Source organism: Aulonocara stuartgranti, assembly GCF_965226115.1.
Source record: "Aulonocara stuartgranti genome assembly, chromosome: 6".
Classification (NCBI taxonomy): Eukaryota; Metazoa; Chordata; class Actinopteri; order Cichliformes; family Cichlidae; genus Aulonocara; species Aulonocara stuartgranti.
The window spans coordinates 3,272,950-3,291,979 of record NC_138944.1 but is presented as its reverse complement, the minus strand read 5'-3'; the positions used below and the strand labels follow the sequence as shown (position 1 = coordinate 3,291,979).

The 19,030-nt window shown below is 42.9% G+C and overlaps 2 protein-coding genes across 5 annotated transcripts in view; both read right to left on the bottom strand.

The window, feature by feature from the left end:
• The window catches only part of LOC309708576 (ras and Rab interactor 2-like), a 38,546-nt gene extending 29,491 nt beyond the window's left edge, over positions 1–9,055 (bottom strand). For both annotated transcript variants that reach the window (XM_082536742.1, XM_082536743.1), the window contains exon 1: positions 8,882–9,055. The gene's annotated coding sequence lies outside the window, so the exon portion shown is untranslated. The remainder of the gene's footprint in view (positions 1–8,881) is intronic.
• A 6,866-nt stretch (positions 9,056–15,921) lies between these two features.
• LOC309709366 (sodium/potassium/calcium exchanger 3-like) overlaps positions 15,922–19,030 on the bottom strand; it is a 66,807-nt gene continuing 63,698 nt past the window's right edge. For all 3 annotated transcript variants that reach the window (XM_082537948.1, XM_082537949.1, XM_082537950.1), the window contains 7 exons: positions 18,799–18,959; positions 18,147–18,411; positions 17,896–18,062; positions 17,196–17,310; positions 16,974–17,086; positions 16,699–16,764; positions 15,922–16,192 (listed from right to left, as the gene is read on the bottom strand). In XM_082537948.1, coding sequence (XP_082394074.1) covers positions 16,040–16,192; positions 16,699–16,764; positions 16,974–17,086; positions 17,196–17,310; positions 17,896–18,062; positions 18,147–18,411; positions 18,799–18,959 — 1,040 coding nt within the window. In that variant the 3' untranslated portion in view covers positions 15,922–16,039. The remainder of the gene's footprint in view (positions 16,193–16,698; positions 16,765–16,973; positions 17,087–17,195; positions 17,311–17,895; positions 18,063–18,146; positions 18,412–18,798; positions 18,960–19,030) is intronic.

Below are 19,030 nucleotides of genomic sequence, written 5' to 3'. Positions count from 1 at the left end.
ATCTCTCCGGCGTGTCCCGAGTTTGCCCCAGAGCCTTCTTCTTAGGACATGCTCAGAGCGCCACACGCAGGAGGCATTGCAATCGGATGCCTAACTCAACTCCTTTCATGCAACTTTGGAGGGGGGCGGCATTTGGGATATTTTTAATCATAAAAATGTTTCCTATCATAAATTTGGGAAACTACAAGTTTACAAAAATGGACCCTTTGTGTTTCAAGGACAATAGAAAGAAGCTTTGTTTTTTTATATATTATTCCACCACAGATAACAAACCGGCAGCAGGATGATTTACTGCTGCAAAATATCCTAATGTTACATCTACAACCCAGAATCATCATTGTTGTTATGCAATAATGTTTAAAATTTGGGGGTTTTGACAGATTTTTAAATATTTATGTTTTCTTGTTTTTTAATGACATTTGTCACATTTATTATGCACGGTACATTATGTTGGAACATGTTAAGAAAAGAGTTTTTAGGTAACTTTTCAATGAATTTATGACTCTGCTGTTTATCTACAAGTGATGGAGGCTATTCCCAGCATTTACATCTGTGCAGGATGTCGTGACACTTTAGGGAGGAGCAGTTCAGGTTACAGCACAGGTTATGTTGTAAGGTTTGTGGCTACAGCGCATCTATAGATTTAATGCAGAACTATAAACTCTATTGTTACAATATTGTTACAGAAAATTTCTTCTGTATGAAATATAATGGGGTCATAAATGAGGTCATCTTAGTCACTGAAACTGTTTGGTTACTCGAGGGTTTTCTTTGGCTGCTCTAACCTGGGAATTTCCAAACTACTGGGATAAATATACTAGTGCAATGGCTCAAGTCCAAGTGCTGTGTCAGCAGCACACAGGGCAGCGCCTGTTTCATCACACTGTTTGGACAGGAGACATCTCATCCATCTTTTATATACAGTCTATATTGGAAATCAGATTTGTTTGCTAAGATGAATCAAAAAGTTTACAAGGTGATAAAACAACAGCTTAATACATGTAGCCATGAATTTAAAGATGTTACAGCAGAAAGAAAAGCATTAATCAGTTACATACAGGAAATTGCTCTGCAGGGATTATTTCTGAATCTGGCTTCTGAAGTGACGACGTTCAGATGTTCTCCGTCGTATTTCAGTGATGATGTTTGAATGCTTCAGTCAGACATGCAAAGAAGACCCTGAATCATCTCTAAGTTATGCTGCAACAGGGTTTGGCTGCTGTGGGTTTTATTACAGACAAAACAAGAATAAAATGATTCTAATGACTGAAAGTTAATACTGACTGAGCAATACTTGTTAGTTACAGCCTGAATAACCCACAGTGAAGTCAAACAAATGCTGGTTAAGCTCTAATATAAACTGTGCAGAGACTGCACCCATTTCCTGATGTTCTCTAAACAGAACCGATCGTCTGCTTCAGCCATCGTGGTTTCATTTTGACAAACGAAAGAATGTCAGGAGAAACACACATGACGTGAACTTTACTTTCTTTGTCTTCTTCTGCTGTCGATTTGGTAAAAGGTGTGATAATAGCTGACGTGCCAATGAAATCTGATAAATGTGTTTCCACAACACAAACCTCTGAGCAGCTGATGGATCACAGAGCATGCTGGGTAATGTAGGAAAACAAGATGAGCACCTCTTAACAGCTCCATCAAAAATCACCTTTTTTTTGTGAGAGCTTCCAACCTAAGAAAGAAATTATAAGACAGAGACCTGGCACTGAAACTATGATCCAGATGATTTAAAAAAAAAAAAAAAAGCTATTTGAAAACGTCCTTCAGGGAGGAAAATTCAGGAAATTTCTCAAGCAATACAGCAAGTAAAATTATCACCCCCAGACGATCCTCGTTCGAAAACTAACCAGAAGTGAGCCCATAAAATCACCAGAGGTGGCTCGTCTTTCCCCAGACTTCTACAAAACCACGAACCCACAGCTGTAGTTGCCGTAATGTCAGAGATTTGTTTCTAAAGTCTCCTTTTGGAGCACTACGATGAACGTTTTCACTGTTACCATCTCGGTTTCAATTATAGGGCATTAGCCAGTGAGCATACCACGGATAATCCTCTGTTTTGAAGCATACCATGACCAAGATCTACAAAATGGACCGAAATGAGTGACTGAGCCCATTAATGCAGCAGGAAAGTGTTTACAGATGTCAGGGGTTGGAATGCCGTTTTCCCAGGACCGGAAATGTTTTTCAACCACAGCTTTCGCCATCCGATGGCCTTCAGCCAGAACGCAAGTTTATTTCAAATCATTTCACTTTATTTTTTCTGTCCTGGAAGATACGTCCATGTTTTTTTACTGTCAACTGGGCATTAAAAGAATTCATGCTAAAGGCACTCAACCATAACAATTCACCCAAACTGTAGCTTGTTACAGTCACACTGTATTCAGCTCTGTGGTGTTGAATTTTCCATCTGACTGCAGTCAGGAATGAAGCTCTGTGCCACACTGATAACAGGATCATTCACGCAACGCAAGCTACAAAACATAGTCAGCACTACTATTATAACACAACAACAGTGCAAAGGGTTAAAATTCGAGTGAAATGAAAGTGTTTAAAGTAATAAAATTCTATTTATATGGCACTTTTCAAGATAATATCAAAGAATGGTCGACAGGAAAACAGCTTAAACATCCAAGTAAAAAGTTCCTCAAAAGCAGAGTCCACAGATCTCAGGCTCGGTGGGAGAGAGTTCAAGAGTCGGAGGTCACTCTTGCAAAAGCTCTGTCTCCTTTAGGTCTCAGCCAGCAGGTCCTGGTCACATGACCTCAGGGACCTGCTGGGGATGTATGGGTGTAAAAGTTCACTGATATATGCTTCTACTCGTCCATGCAGAGTTCTAAAAGTAAGTGGAGTTTGAAGTTGACGTGAAGTCAATGCAACTGAATGAGCAACAGTGTGACATGTGAGGCCTCGCAGCAGCGCTCTGAACAACCTGCAGATGTTCCAAGGAAGTTTACCTAAGTAAACCACTAATTACAAGAATCCAGATGTGATGAAATAAAGTATGGATAACAATTTCCAGTTCACACAATAGAACTCAACTTTTAATGCTTCTTATGTGTTAACAGTGGAAGCGAACCACAGACTTCATATGATCTTACTGGACTAATATTAAAGCTGCTGTGTTGTACAGATCATCAAAGGAGTTTGTGCCTCAGATCTAATGAGTGAATTTCTTGGGTTTTGTATGTTAATTAGTCCTAATTAGCCAATATGTGTGTCTCCGCTTGGACTCCCGTTGTTAAGAAATGCAGCTTGCTAGCCAAGCTTGATAGCATTAGCTAACAACATCTGGCTTCAAAAACAATAACAGCATTTAAAATACTAATGTTAAAGCTTCAGAGTGCATACAATACAATAGCAAACAGTAACTATCATCTGTTTGATGCACTCCAACACTAACCCATCCAACCATGTTCAACCTATAAAAATGGAAAATATTCATTTAATGTTTCAAACTGCTGTGAAACTGCGTGATATTTTCTCACTTCTCTTTACAGCCGGTCTGTAAATGTCTTTCCAGTGGGTTTTTATTCAAACTGTCAAAGACGGCATGAAGTGTGACTTTACTCAAACTCTCAACAGACAAACAAAAAGGCAAACAGGGTCCGTGATGCTGTCAGAACAGCAGAGCATGGCGATGGGGGACTGCAGGCAGCTGCAGATAAGAACTCCCACACGTGGGTCATGTTATCGCTCTGAGGCAAACCAGATGATGGTGTGGGTGTATGCAGGAAACAGCCATTTGGAGGGCATTTGATTTGAAAGGTACATTTAATCAAAACAGGGCAAAGGAGTTGTTTAAAAAGGATCGACTACAGTAGAGGAAGATGATTAAGTGAGCTCTTTGTGGCTGCAGAGCAGAGCAGTGGTTGTTGGTGAGTTCAGCTGAACCCACTGGCCCAGGGAGGACCTGAAGAATCTGATCACTCACAGATTTTTAAAAGGAGGACAGAAGGGTTGGATTACTCTCATTTTTTCCATGAGCTGTTTATGAATCTCTTGTCAGTCAAACACCAAGTGGACCAACAGCCTGACCTCTAATCACAGCTTTAAGAGACTCCTGAAAATACTCAAAGTGCCAATCAGACAAATCCAGCTTCACATATAATCAGAGTGCCACAGGATTAAATCATGGTTAGAAACTGTGTCAGGCACCAGCAACGCCCAGCCAAAACTTTCCAAACGAAAGGTCAGCTGAGAAAAGCCTGGATATTTTTCCCTGTGCTGCTCCCCTTTAAATTAGTAACAGAAACACTGGATGGAGCTGAGCTGTGAGCTCCTCGGTGCAAACGCTCGGACTTTACCAGACTAGAAAGGAAGATAAAGGGGCAGAAGATGGAGCAGATAGTCTGGGAATTTCCAAATGAGATAAGGAAGAGAAGGGTAAACAAACACTAGAAACTCCCGTCAACCCAAACCAGCCTGTAACCAGTGCTTAAGATGTGGCCTCAAAGACAAAGTGCATCTAGAAGCTGGCTAGAATTGGCTTAACATGACGTGTGAAAACTGAAAAATAGCTGGCCAGCTGTGCCAAATCTGCCTACCAGCACCTCCAAACTGCTTTAGTTATGAGTAGTTCCTATAATCAGGTGTATATTTCATATCATATACACATATATGAAAAATGTGTTTGAAACAGGTTTGAAAGTTCTGTCATCAAAGACAAAACATCAACATAAATCCACATTATGTTGAATTTACACAAGACTTCCCTCTCTAGAAAAATACCCCAATAATTTTATTGTAGCTCAGCCAAAATTTGACATATTCATGAGATAAAAATCACAAAGAATGCATGGGAGAGAACGAGAACCCTTAATTTAAGTTAAACACATTTTGTTTTCCTTCTGTGTCTGTAGGACATAAATGTAAGACTCTTCTCCCAGAATCAGCATCTGGAGGTGTTTCTCAGCAGAAGAGGACCTCATCTCCCTAAAACACAAAGACTCACGATACAGTAATAGCAGCAGTGCATTTAACATTGTGACTGTAATGATTTTTGAATGAGCACTTTGCAGTTTTGCAGGCTTACTTATTATAGATTAAAACACACATATGGCAGCAAGCAGCTGAAGAAGCATCCTCACAGTCAAGCACGGAGAGGAAACGTCATGCTTTGGGCTGTTTTTCTGCTTAGTGTACAGGATGACTTTGCTGGATTGAGGGGCCAATAGGTCACGATACGTATGTCACATCTTGGACAAGAAGCTCCTTTCCTCACGCAGACGATGGGCCTACATACTACCACAGCAACAACAGGGAGCTAAAGAAGAAGGCCTTTCACGAAGTGGCCTAGCCAGCCTCCAGACCTCAAGCTTCAAAGTGACAAACGGCAAATAAGAAACCTGAATGATTCAGAGAGTTTGTGGTGAGTTGAGGCCCAAATCTCTCCTGAGAAGTCTGCAAACCTGACCAAGTAACATCTTACTGCTTTAAGGGTTTCTCCATCAAGTAATAAGTCATGTTTTGCATGTGATTAAATACTCATTATACTCAGTAACAAGCAAATCAAATCAAACTTTTAGGTGATTAAAATAAAATTATTTCTTTGTAGGTGAGCAAACTTACAAATTCAGCAAATATTGGAATTATTTCCCCCACTGTAGGTACTAAGATGCTGCAATGATTCATTACGATGAATGCAATCAATGTTGTTTCCTTGAAGAATAATTCTGGTCTATTCTCTATTATCAGTGGCTGTAATATTATGTACGGTAACCAATCGAGTCATGGAAATGTTTAAACACTTGAATTCCCTCAAGACAAATGAAACAAATGAGTTTGGTAGATAAATTCTGGCATTTAAATGTTCAACCAGAGACTTTTTCTTTACTTGAAATCTTTGTGAAATAACACATACAGTCAGCGCAAAGCCAAAATGGGAAAACCAGAACCCAGCGCGTTTCTGCAGGATCACAGCGGACATCAGTGAGGCTGCAATCAAAGCGCTCAGTGTTAACATCCCCAACCGGACGCTTTACTCTCACACCAACCCGAGCGGCCGTTTCCCCGTCCAGCCAGCATGACGTCACTTTCCATAAACCTGTTTGGAGTTTTCAGTTCTGCCTTGAAGGTGCGGGCAGATGTGATTTAAACAAAAACTCTGTTCTTCTAAAGCCAATGCAGACAAAAACAACATCAGCTTCATAACCCAAATCTGACAACCTGGCGAGTTATTTCTCATTTAAAAACCTTTTTGCTGAGTCATTTCCCCTGTGCAGCATGTAGAAAGGGTGCAAAGTGCCAAAAATGCAGTAAAACTAATCTCCTTAACAGATTCCAAAGAAGCTTAGATGAGGAAATTGGGAGCTTATTAGGCCTCTTCTAAAAAACATCAGCTAACTATTTGTTTAGGAAAGAAAGAGTCGGATATGCATTTAGGTGCAGACATCTTTTTGGATAGAATCACTTCCTGCAGTTGTGAAAGCGAGCTGGGACATGTTGCCACCAGATACAGAAATTCTTTCAATTTCAGGAAAACCCCCACAAAATCCAACCTGTGGATTAAACAAGTGAGGGACTGTGCGAAAATTATTGCAGGGAATAAAAGGATCACAGCTGAGGAAGGATTAATACGTTTTTCATAAAGCGAGTGAGGTAACTCATTTGGTAGAGCAAGGAAAGGTAGCTATTTTTCCATTATTTCACTATTATTATTATTATCACTGTTAGTGTATAATAAGGTGCACCGTCTGACATGTATTTACATTTTTCTCATTAGTCTAGTACGATTAGTTTGTTTTGCATGTACAGATAAAGAAGAACTTGTCTATGCATACAGTCATAGCCAACCTATCATCTGTGCTTATGGTGGTTTATGTGTTATACATTTTTTATATATAACACATCTATATGTTTTATAGATATATATATAAAACATATATATCCACATTTGTGTGTTTGTCACATTCATAAACTGTGAAGTGAAAAGGGAAGTGAAGACGACGCCTCTCACAAACATTGTTAAAATTATTTTTATGACCTTTTTTTCAGTTGTGTCACATTTAGCAGAGCAGTAGCTGAGAATCTTCCTGAAAAGGTTAAATATCATCAACATGTTTGCTGACGGACTCGCTGCTATAAACCTGCACAAATCATCCCGTCACAGCCCTCTGGGAATGACAGCTTTGTTCTTTCTTCTATCGTTAGACATACGCACCTCACTGGAAAATGAACAGTAACATTCACAGTACAACTTCAGCTTTGAAAATGAAGCCTTTTTTAATAAGGATAAAATCTTTGCATGAAATTGTCCGCACACAGAACTTTTGTGTCAATCCCTTCTCTTGTCCTTTTCTCCTCTATGACTAAATATATCATTCTTTGTGACATATTAAACTTCAAAACCTAAAATAACGGGTTTAATGGAATCTCCTGCCAATTGTATGCAGACGATACACAGCTATGCTTTTCTGTTAAGCCCAACATCCTCAGCAGCCTCTCATGCCTCAGTGAATGATTTTCTGCCATTCTTTGTTAGACGTATCAAAGTTTCCTTCATCTCATTTATAGTAAAACTGAGGATTTTATGTTTGGCACGGACACTTTTCCCTAGGAGGTCAGTACAGTAGCTCTTGCCAGCACCATCAAATCATCTACTCAGAACCTCTGCATCATCTTTGACCAGCATCCGAATTTTGAATCTCACATCTCTCAGCTCACCCTTGTTTCCCTCATGTCAGAGATACTGCAAATACGTCAAACCTTTCAATCAGTTCCTTTCCTATTTAATCATCTGGAACTTTTTTCTGGCCTTGATTATTGTAATTCTCTCTTCACGTGTATCTCTCAGTCCTCCATAGCCTCCCATTAGTGCAGAGAGCAGCAACACGGCTGATAAGAAAACTAGCCAGTGCTCACATATCCCACTTATTTATGGATCTCTTCACTGGCACCCACTGAAATTCAGAATAATCTTTAAATTCCTGTTATTAACATATATTATATATATAACATATATACACATATTAACATATAAAGACCTAATTGCTGGAACCAACCTCTTCGATCAGCCAGTCATGGTCTCATTACTGTCCCACGCTCTGATTTTAAAACCAGAGGTGATCACATTGAGTTTGTAGTGTAGCCCCCAAACCCTGGAACAACCTTCCTCAGCCTATCACGTCTGTTAATTGTTTTAAACCAAGTTTTTATTTACACTGTGAAGCTCTTTCTAGCTCTGTGTTTTCCAAAGTGCCGTAGAAATAAAATTATTCTTTGTATTAAAACTTGCCGCTCACCACAACACCCATTAAATCATCTGGCCTTGGTCAGAAAGCTTTTTTTTACGTTTAAACCCTGCTAGCCTGGCACTGGGGACAAAGAGATTTACTATATTTCAGAATTTGTTTTGGCTTCACAGGGGCATCAAAGGGTCAGAGTAGAAGAAAGAGTGGAAAGGTCCAAAAAGTAAAGCACCCTGAGGGGATCTTGTGTTTTTTACGACAAAGAAGAGTGTGATGGTTTCTACAGTGCCTAAAGTAAAACTTTTACGTCTGGGTTTTATCATATTTGAAAGAAAAATCCAAAGCTTTGAAGTCGCAGTTTGATTTACAGCCATGAACATGTGTTTACTTTTACCAGCAGCTTTATGCTTTCAGTTCATGATGGAAAAGCAGCTCAGCCTCATGTGAACTTTACAAAATGCTTCTGCTGTGATAAAATCAGCTTATTTTAGCGATGCCGCTGCAGAAGGAAGCGAAAAGGCGCCCCGTGTAAACAAAGTGCGCAGAATAAACAGACTTTAGCGCATGTGTCGCTGTTCCTCTGCAGCACGGGAGGAAAACTCCCGTCACCCGTGTCTGCAAACATTTTAACATGTCCTGCGTTTCCTGAAAGTTTTAGAACTACTGCGTCCACTAACCTTACTGTGGTTGATCTAAGTCGGTGTGTTACTGCTGCTTTTGTCCATGATAAAAACCCTCCGGGATGTTTCGGTTTGTCCGACGGCACCGAGGAGCTTCTGGTCCCCCCAGTGTCTGTCGGTTACATCCTTTAACGGAGACTTCGGGGTTAGACAGCTGAGGTGTTGGAGACACAGGGGGAGGAACAGGGGGGAGAGGAGGAGGGCGGTAATACGATGCTTCCTTCTGATTGGCTGAGACATGATTTTACCTTGAGTTTCCTTTAAACGTTGAGGAATTCATTGCGTCACATCTCGCACTGTCTTTAAGTTTTTTTTATTTAACAGTCTGCTGAAGTAAAAGTGAGGATTCAAACAGTTGAACAGACACAAAATGATTTCTGAGAAGTGATGGCCTGTCTGTTTGTTTTCTCTCCCTGCAGCACTGGTTTGGATCGTCATCATCGCCACACCAACCCTCTGCATGTGCTGCTCCACTTCTTGACCAGTATGTCCACTGTCCCTCCTCTGCACATGTCCAAATCATTTCAGCTTTGTCTCTGTTTGTCTCCAAACCCCACAGCTGGTCGTGTCCCTCTGATGTACTTCTAATTCTGTCCATCCTGCTCACTCCCAGTGAAACCTGAACATCTTCAACTAGGCCTCTTGTTTTTCATCAGTACCACTGTCTACAAATCATACATCACAGCAGGTCCCACTCCCATCTTGTAACCTTTGCTTTCACTCTTACTGCTATCCTTCTGTCTAAAATCACTTATCTTCACCCACTCCACTCTGCCTGCACTCTTCTTCACCTCTCTTGTGCACTGCTTTGGCTGGTCTTTAAACTCATCTGGGGCGGCAGCATCTCTGCTGGGGACAGGAAGAGACTGAACAGGCTGATCCGAAGGGCCAGCTCTGTTCTAGGATGCCCTCTGGACCCAGTGGAGGTGGTGAGTGACAGGAGAATGGTGGCTAAGCTGTCATCCCTGTTGGACAACATCTTCCACCCCATGCAGGAGACTCTGACAGCACTGAGCAGCTCCTTCAGTGGGAGACTGCAGCACCCACGGTGTGGGACGGAGAGATTTCGCAGGTCTTTCCTCCCCACTGCTGTCAGACTCCACAATAAAGACTTTTGCAGCTGATCAAACACACAAACCCACACATGTGCAATAAGACTGCTATATGTGCAATTCTTCTGACAAAGTTGTATTTTTGTATTTTCCTACTCAGTTGTATATAGTATTTGTATTTGTATTTTATTCTATTGTATATAGTATTTTATTGTATTGTATTGTATTTTATTGCATTCCAGTGTTTTCTAATTTCTGCTACATAACTTTGCACTTTTGCTGTAACAAAACAAATTTCCCACCTGTGGGACTAATAAAGGTCATCTTATCTTATCTTATCTTATCTTATCCTCTTCAGTGCTCCTTGCATCTTCACTGTCTTCCTCTCATTCACACACATGAATTCTGTCTTGCCTCTATTGACTTTCATTCCTCTTCTCTGCAGAGCATACCTCCACCTCTCCAGGGTCTCCTTCACCTGCTTCCTACTCTCTCTACAGACCACATCTGTGAACATCAGAGTCCACAGAGACTCCTGCCTGACCTCATCTGTCAGCCTGTTCATCATCACTGCAAACAAGAATGGGCGATCCCTGATGCAGTCCCACCCCCACCTTCAACCCATCTGTCACTCCACTGCACACCTCACCGCTGTCTTGCTGCCCTCATACATGTCCGGCATCACCCTCATATACTTCTTTGCCACTGCTGACTTCCTCATGCAGTATCACACTTCCTGTCTCAGCATCCTATCATCTACTTCCACAAAGACACAGCGAGGCTCCTTCTGACCTGCTCCGTATTTCTCCATCAACACTCTCAAAGCAAACGTCACGTTTGTCGGAATCTTTCCCAACATGAAGCCTCGATTCAGTAACTCCCATATCATCCCACTCTCTGAGTCGCACTGGATGATAAAGCTAATCAGATAAATGTTAAACACATGCATGTTGGTGAATTTCTCAGGAACTTCTGTTTAATTCAAGGTGGAGTGAACTGCTTTGGTTTTTCCCTTTTATGAACTGAAAAACGAAACGCCTGTGGCTCAGGATGTAGAGTGGGTCGGTGGTTTGATTCCCGTCTCCTCCAGTTTGTGTGTTGAAATAAATCGGAGGAAGCCGCTGCACTGAATCGCCCCCGACACTGTGTGAGTGTGTGCGAATGTTCAAAGTGCTTACTCATAGAAAAAACACTTGTGCAATTTGTTAAATGAGGCTTGTAGTAAAAATCATTTTGAGTTCTTAAAAGTGCTGTACAAGTACCAATCCATTTACCATCAAACTCATGTAACTCATGGCCATTCATCATAAAAAAAACTGCCCCTGTCTGAAGCAGTCATCAATGAGTAATACTTGAGAATTTTTCCAAGTAAGTCTTCTGCTTTCTTCAGGGAAGAAAACTGAGTCTGTACCTTCTCAGTCTCTCCTAAAAGCCAGGCACCATCTACAGTCATGGTAAAAATACATCTTTTATATCAGGACATATACATACATTCAAAATGTCACATTACATCACGTCCTTCTTTATTTACCAAAAGCTAAACCAAATGCAGAAACAGTGTGTAAAAAACCAAACGGTGGGCTGCCCCGGTCTCTGTGGGCCCCGGTCCGGATGGGCCTGGGCCCCTTTGCCCAGAGTGTGGGGGTGCCTACTGGGGTCAGTGGGGGAGCTGGCCCCAGAGAGGGGCCTCTTGCCCCTCCCTTCCTTCCCTCCCCATCTCCAGCTGCCTTCCTCTTCCCGCTCCACCACAATCACCCACACATGCAGGGCCTTGGGGTGCAGGTGTGCAGGGGAGGCATCTCCCCCCTGTCCCCTTCTGGCCACCTGTGCCTCAATTTTATCCCACAACTTAAACATTCACATTACTCACACTCTCATAACACATACATATAGGACCTTGGGGGTGGGCATGCCACACAGCATCCAGAAGACCATCAGGGAATAAAACCTCACCTCTGGCGTCGTTGCCCACCTCTCAATTTTAAATACATGTATACATTGAGGGCTAGCAGGAGGGGCTATGCGCTTACCTGCTGCTCTCTGGCAGGTAGCGCCATGCCCTCCCTCCTTTTAAATGCACCTTAGAACACACATGCATCAACACTACGTGTTGACATATGAGCGGGCGGAGGGAGGCTTGGAGTCTTCACACACCCCTGTTCTCTGTTGCCCGTTGGGGCGGGGGGGCTGGGAGGAGGAGTTGGCCATCCGATTGGGGTCTGGAATGTGGGGCCTCCCTGCACTGAGTTGGGAGTGGTCTGCTTGTCTGGATATTCGTATCTGTGTGTGGCCATTTGTCTGTGTTTATATGTCAGGTCAGGTATCAGACGCCACCTCACTTGGGACATCTCAGGCCCTCCAAGGTATGGAGGCCTATCTCCCCCCACCACTCTGACTGCCAGTGGCTGATGCCCTCAGACATCGATGAATTGGTGGTTCTTGGTGTCCGGAGCTATGCGCTCAGATATGCACCGGCTCACTCCCGGTGGCTGCTTGTCGGGGCCTGGCGCCTGTGGCTCAGTTGGGCCCCTTCAGGGGGTGGGGTGCCCTCGGCCTCTCGGCCTGGGGCTTGGTCCACTCTGGCACAGCTGGCTGCCGGCGGAGCTCACGGGCACGTCACTGCAACCCCGTCTGGCTTCTGCTCCGCGGCTGCTGGGTGACCCCTCATCTGGGACTCTCCTCAGCTCTTTCCGGCAGAGTGGTACGGCTGCCCCTCCGTTGGTCTTCCCTGGTCTCTTGTGCTCTGAGAGTCTCTGGATGTCTGGAGCCTGGATCTCCTCCATGCCTGCTTCATGCCCTGGAGGACGGGGCTGTGGCTCCCCACACCCTCTAGCAGATCATGACATGAAGGAACCTTTTGAATACAAGCGCGCTCACATTCACAGGTGTACACACGGGTGCTCACAGACACAAACTTTTTTGGCTCCTACCTCAAAGCACACTGTGCGTTGTCGATCCTACATGCTGCACAATAACGTTTAATATTTAGTATTTACTGTTATATTCACATAGATCATCGCGATGATGTTGTTTATTATATTGTCCCTTATGTAACATCTGAAAATAAAATTAAATAAACAATAAAAACAAAGGTCAATCAAATGGATCAATACGACAAGGCCGGGATGGTCCACTTGGTAAAGTAAATCCATTGGGCATCTTTCTTGGCCTTTAGACAATAATTCTGATGGCAAAAGAACCAAACGGGACAGGCGGGGGACAGTTTGTTTGCATTCATTTATGCACGGCTCTCTTGAGGTCCCGCCACAGCATTTCAGTCGGGTTGATGTCTGGACTTTGACTGGGCCGTTGCAACACTTTGATTCTTTTTCAGCACGTCTGTTGGAGATTTGCTGCTGTGCTTGGGATCACTGTCCTCTTTCAAGTAACAATCTGAGCTGAGCTTCAGCCGTCGATCAGACTCTAGAATACTTTGGCATACAGAAGAGTTCACGGTCAACAACAGGTCGTGTGGCAGCAAAACAAACCTGAAACATCCCCCCTCCACCGTCACGTTGACCGTTGGTATGAGGTGTAGGTGCTGATATGCTGTGTTTGGAGTTCCCCAGATGTGATGCTTTGCATTACAGCCAAACGTCTGTCAGAAGGACGTTGTTACAGAACTGTGGCCGTACTGCCATCTTCTTTTTAGAGAGGTTTTTTCCTGCAACGCTTACAAACAGCCGATGCTTGTTCAGTCTTTTTCTGATTACTTTAATGCTTAACATGCTAACCGAGGCCTGTAGAGCCTGAGATGTAGCACTTGAATTTTTGCAGTTCCTTTGAGCATTGCACGGCCTGACTTTGGGATGAATTGGTCGTCATGTTCGATCAAAGCTTGAGGCATTGTGTTAATACACACCTCAATTCTACCCTCTCGTTTCCCGAAGCAGTAAGGCTGTGTGTAGTTTTCCATTGGATTCCTTAGAAAACTTTTTGCACAGGTCCTGTTTAAAGATGACTCCACGATGACTCATAAATGCATCTGAAAACATTATGTGTATGTAAATCAATTTATTGCAAGAAGATCACTGGGAACAAGGTGAAGGTGTCCATCTGTCCCTGCCCAGAGCTCCTCATCAACAAAAATGAGGATTTACAAACAAGTTAACAGACATGAGCATAAAATGACAAGAATTAGCTGAAACTAAGTGCTGTAGGCCTACATCCTAAATACTGTATATATCTCAAATATAACTGCTCATCAGAAGTTATTCCAACACCTGCGTTTATGATAGCATATTCCTCCTGATATGTACAGCATAATCAAGACAGTGCCTTTAAGATGTTGCATTAAAATTACACACAAAATAATCAGAACTATGAAAGAGGCATGCAAAACCGAACAGTATATGTCACTACGTAGCCTACCTGAAAATATCCCCCCACACACCCAAAGCGCAGCCTCGCTGAAGGCATAGCGCAGCTCTACAGCGCCATCCTGTGACTGCAGGACGCTTTGAATTGATCAGATTCAAGAACTGAAATAAAAAGTCCACATTTTCTTTGAACACATGCTGAAACAATGTGACCATAATGTTCTAACAGTGGTGCTCAAATACGCAGAGAAGAACAGCCACGAGCCTCAAATACAAGAGACGGCACAGTAATTGAAGCACTGTTGTGAAAGTTCAAAGTCTGGTGTTTTTCCTGAAAAGAAATCCGTTACATCTGCATCTCATCCCTAATTTAACACGTGAGGGCGACATATCAGAACATGTGAGGGGTTTGTAAAGGCTGACATTTCCATCCTTTGTCTCCAAATCCACTGTGTTTAAACTAATATAAATGCAACATTTCCAAACTATACAAAACTTATAAATTATAAAGTTCTATTCTTAAATATAAACAACATCAAGTCAGTTTCCAGTACTTAGATTATATATTAGGTACAGTACATTGTACACAGCTTCCACTGAAATCACTGTACACGATCCAAAAGGCTGAAACTGCAGGTCAGACGTGATCTTCGAATAAATTAATTCATAAATAAATCACGATTACGTCTTCCCAGTTACATCCTCGGCATGCTTTGCATCTGCTCCAGATTGTGGCACGCGCTCACTCACGCACACACACACAAACACGCTGTGCATTCGACTCTTAAGTCCAAATCTACAAGTTCGGCTAATCTAAAAATACTTTTGGCTTTAAGGAATAACGTTACACTCGACTGAGACTAAAAGCTAACTTTTCAATAAAGTACGAGACGTCTACCGCCTACAGGGAAGTTTAACTTCAGTAGTTACATGTTTACCTGCAGACGCTTTGCAATAGAATATTAAAAGAAATAAATCTCTAATCCATAAAGTGACGGTGCTGGATGTCAGTTCCAGGTAGATCCCTTTCATTGTGTGGGAAAATTTAAAGCCCACATCTACTCAGGTACGACAAACAAAACAAAACAGCCAAGAGCAGACTATGTGATAAATATCTCTGTGACAGTGCAAAGCTAGAGCTGTGGCTGTTACAGCATGCTGTGTGGGCTGGAAGGAGACATGTTGAAGCATTTTGAGCCTAAAGGAAAACACAGAATATTTCGGCTTTGCAAGACCGATCCAGTTGTGCATAAGAGGATTCCACACAAAAGCTGATAGAAGTACTTCTAATATATACACAGAAAGCCAGTTTTTGCTTAAAAATTACTTAATCGTGTGCTTTATATCCAAACTTGTAGAAAGAGTAACAAACAATCCAGCTAAAAATCGCTGACTTCTCTCTTTTCTCGCCTCAGTCAGTCAGTTACAGTAGCAGCTTGTTCACCAACAGTAGCCTAATTGTCGGCGTTAATACAGTTAAGTTCACTCCAGCCAACGTTTTGGTTCATTATACATGATTGGCAGCAATCCCGCCGCTGGCACTTTCTCTTCGCACCTCCAGAAAATAACCCCAAAACATCCGACGTCCTTCTGTCCGCCACTCGTGTGTATTGCACCAAATATAAATCATACAGAACTCTATTTTTCTATTAAGTAATAGGTAGGACTTTGTTTGGAGGTGCCATGAAACTGGAAGCCAGGTGAGGTTCCCCCATCAGCCAGAGGAAGAATTAGTAGAAGAAGAAGAAGAAGAAGAAGAAGAAGAAGAGGAGAAGGCGGGAGGGTCAGTGGATGTCTCTGCACATGGGGAGGTTGACGAAAGTGAAAACGTTGAACTCGATGAGGACGGAGAAGGACAGAAAGATGGCGTACAAGATGAGGCAGGCCAAGCCCAGTCGCCAGTCCAGAGTCCACTTGTTCAAATGGACGCCGAGGACCTGAACGAAGAAGACACGATTAGAGACACACCGCACAAAGATAAGAAGAGTGGATGCAACTATGAAACAATTCCTGACTTAAAAGAGCTACAATGCAAAGCCTTTATTGGTTTGTCCGGACCTCCCAGGAACAGTCGGTCCAGCTCAAGTCCAGCTGTTTACTTCAGGTCATGTTTCAGTTTTAGGTATTTGCACTTCTTTGCATACTTATATACATCTGACAGCCTTCATTCAGTTTTCTGAAATTCCCGCGTTTGTCGATACGTCAAACTAGGTGTTTTATGTGGCTGCAAGTGAACTTGCTCTTCCTCTTGTCTAAATATACTAATTTCAAACCTGTGGTTGACATAGGAGTGTGTGCAACTTGTTTAAACCTCATGTCAGCCGTGCGCTGTCTTTACCCCAGGGCAGGGAAACATAAGTTAAAGCTGTGAGGGACGCCTTCATATCATTGCTCCACAAGTCTGTGCATTCAAAAATGTTAGCTGCAGAAATCTGTGACTTACTGTGAAGAATACTGAGGCCAGTAGGAGTGCCACGGAGTATATGAGTCCTCTGCTGTTAAGTTCGATCTGAAGAAACAGAGAAAGAGGCGCATTTTCACATCATTTTCACCAATGACTTTAAAATGCAGTTTTTTTGTTTTATTCTAAAGTGTAATGAGACAAATAACACCGTCTCAGTTCACGGTGATGCAGTTTGGTGACAAACAAAGTCTCATTGTTTATGAACTCATTTCTGCTCCAGCAGACGCTCCTCCAGCGGAGCAGGGAACACTCACGATGGAGCCCGTCTCGATGCAGAGCGTTTGCAGCGCCCAGGGCAGACCCAGACCCACCAGGATGTCAAACACATTACTGCCTATGGAGTTGGAGATGGCCATGTCTCCCAGACCTGAGGTGAGGAGAGAAACACTGTCAAAGTCTGTGTTCAGTCGGGAGACAAAGCGATTACGACAAGCAAAACTCTGCTGTGCGACGCTGGACTTCTTATGTGAACGTACCTTGCCGCGCCACTATGACACTAGCCATGCAGTCTGGGACGCTGGTGCCCGCTGCGAGGAAGGTGATGCCCATGATGACGTCAGGGATGCCGAGAGTAAAGCCAATCACAGTCACCTGAGAACAGACAGACATCGTCTCAAGAGACAGACTCTCTGGGAATTCCTCCTTACGCAGGGCGGTAAGATAAATGAATCAATTCTGAGAGTTTCCCTCTGTTTCTGCACTTAATCGAAGGATGTGTGTGTTTTCCATAATGACAGCTGTGTGTCAGTGTTAGAAACGACTCACTATTTATAGACATTTTTGTATCAAATCTACGAGGTTCTGGCTGGACTGTGAATGTAAATATTAATGTGAACTTTTATGTATATAGATGAAAACACATTTGTGATGTTTATCACAAACAGATTGAATGCAATTAGCGACTTGACCCCATTCAGTTCCAAACCGTGGACAGATTGTCTCCATCTCCAAGGCAATGAGGCTGAAAGTTAACTGCAGATGGCTGAAACAATTTTGGCCGTGTTGCCGTCTCCCAACCAGTGTTTTCTCTAGTGTGACTGCAGCATTACATAAGTCAAAAGGATGAAATCATTTAGACGTTTCTAAAAACACAGTTTTAATAGTCTTGAAAGAAACTGTCTCCATGTTTAGAGGGAAAGGATCAGGAGGTGGTTGAGCGAGCCTGACTGGACTCACCATCCACACCATGATGTACGAGAGGCCGGCGATCCAGATGGTGGCTGTGAAGAAGGAGACCATGAACCACCTCTCCCAGCGGCGCTTGCCACAGTTGGGCACCGTGAAGAACAGAAGCAGGGACAACGGCCACATGATCAGCCACTTGAGCTTCTTACACACACCCGCTGGAATGAATAAGATGTAGTCAGGGTTTAACGTTACACGATGCTAAAATGAACATTTGCTGAGAGCCAGATCGTCTCATGTACCTGGAACTTTAAAGGGCACCAGGGGGCCCTCTTTGTCATCCTCTTCCTCTCCTTCCTCGTCATTCTCATTGTTCTCGTTGTCCTCATTTTCATTCTCCGTCTCATTCTCCAGCCGCTGAAGTCTGCACCTCCCGTTCACACCCTGCTCGACTCCGCCCATCCCATTCTCTAGGCCCCGCCTCCCTTGCGCCCTGGCTGCAGACTCAGAGTCACCATTCGTGATGCGATTGACTCGAGTCTCCGTGGTGTTGATCAGTCTTTGTCTCTGGAACATTAAAACAATCATTTGGACACTTTGCATTGCTCTCGTGAATTATTTTGTCATTATGCATAAAATACAAAACAGGAAAATATTTCTCTGAGGTAGAAATAAATATTCTTTCCAACTGTGGTTGTTTCCTTTGGATTCAAGCTGAAACTTCAGTCTGCAGCAGACAGGTGTCTGAGATATCCAAAAGACAATTAGCATTCATTCCACGTCTTATTTCATCTTCTGCTAAACCCAGACCCAATTATTTGGTTTGTATTTATGCTAAGACTCTGGATTTGGGCAATTTTTCAGGCTAACTTTAGTTGACAAATTTATATTTCTCCTAAGTATGTGAGGAGCATCTGAAACCACACATCCAAGAATAGTTCAGTGTGTAAGTACCTCATTGATCAGCATCCGAGAAGCCATGGTGAGCCGGGTTCTCGGGGAGAAATGACTGGTGATCATGATCCTCATGCCGGCCTCAGAGAAAGACAGCTGGTGGGGGTAGGCAGACAGCAACTCATCCACCATCAGCACAGACGGCGTGCAGTGGAAGTTCGCTAAAAAATAAAAAACAGAAAAATACGTTTGAGCCGATAAAACATTAAATATAAAATCGCTGGATTGGAAA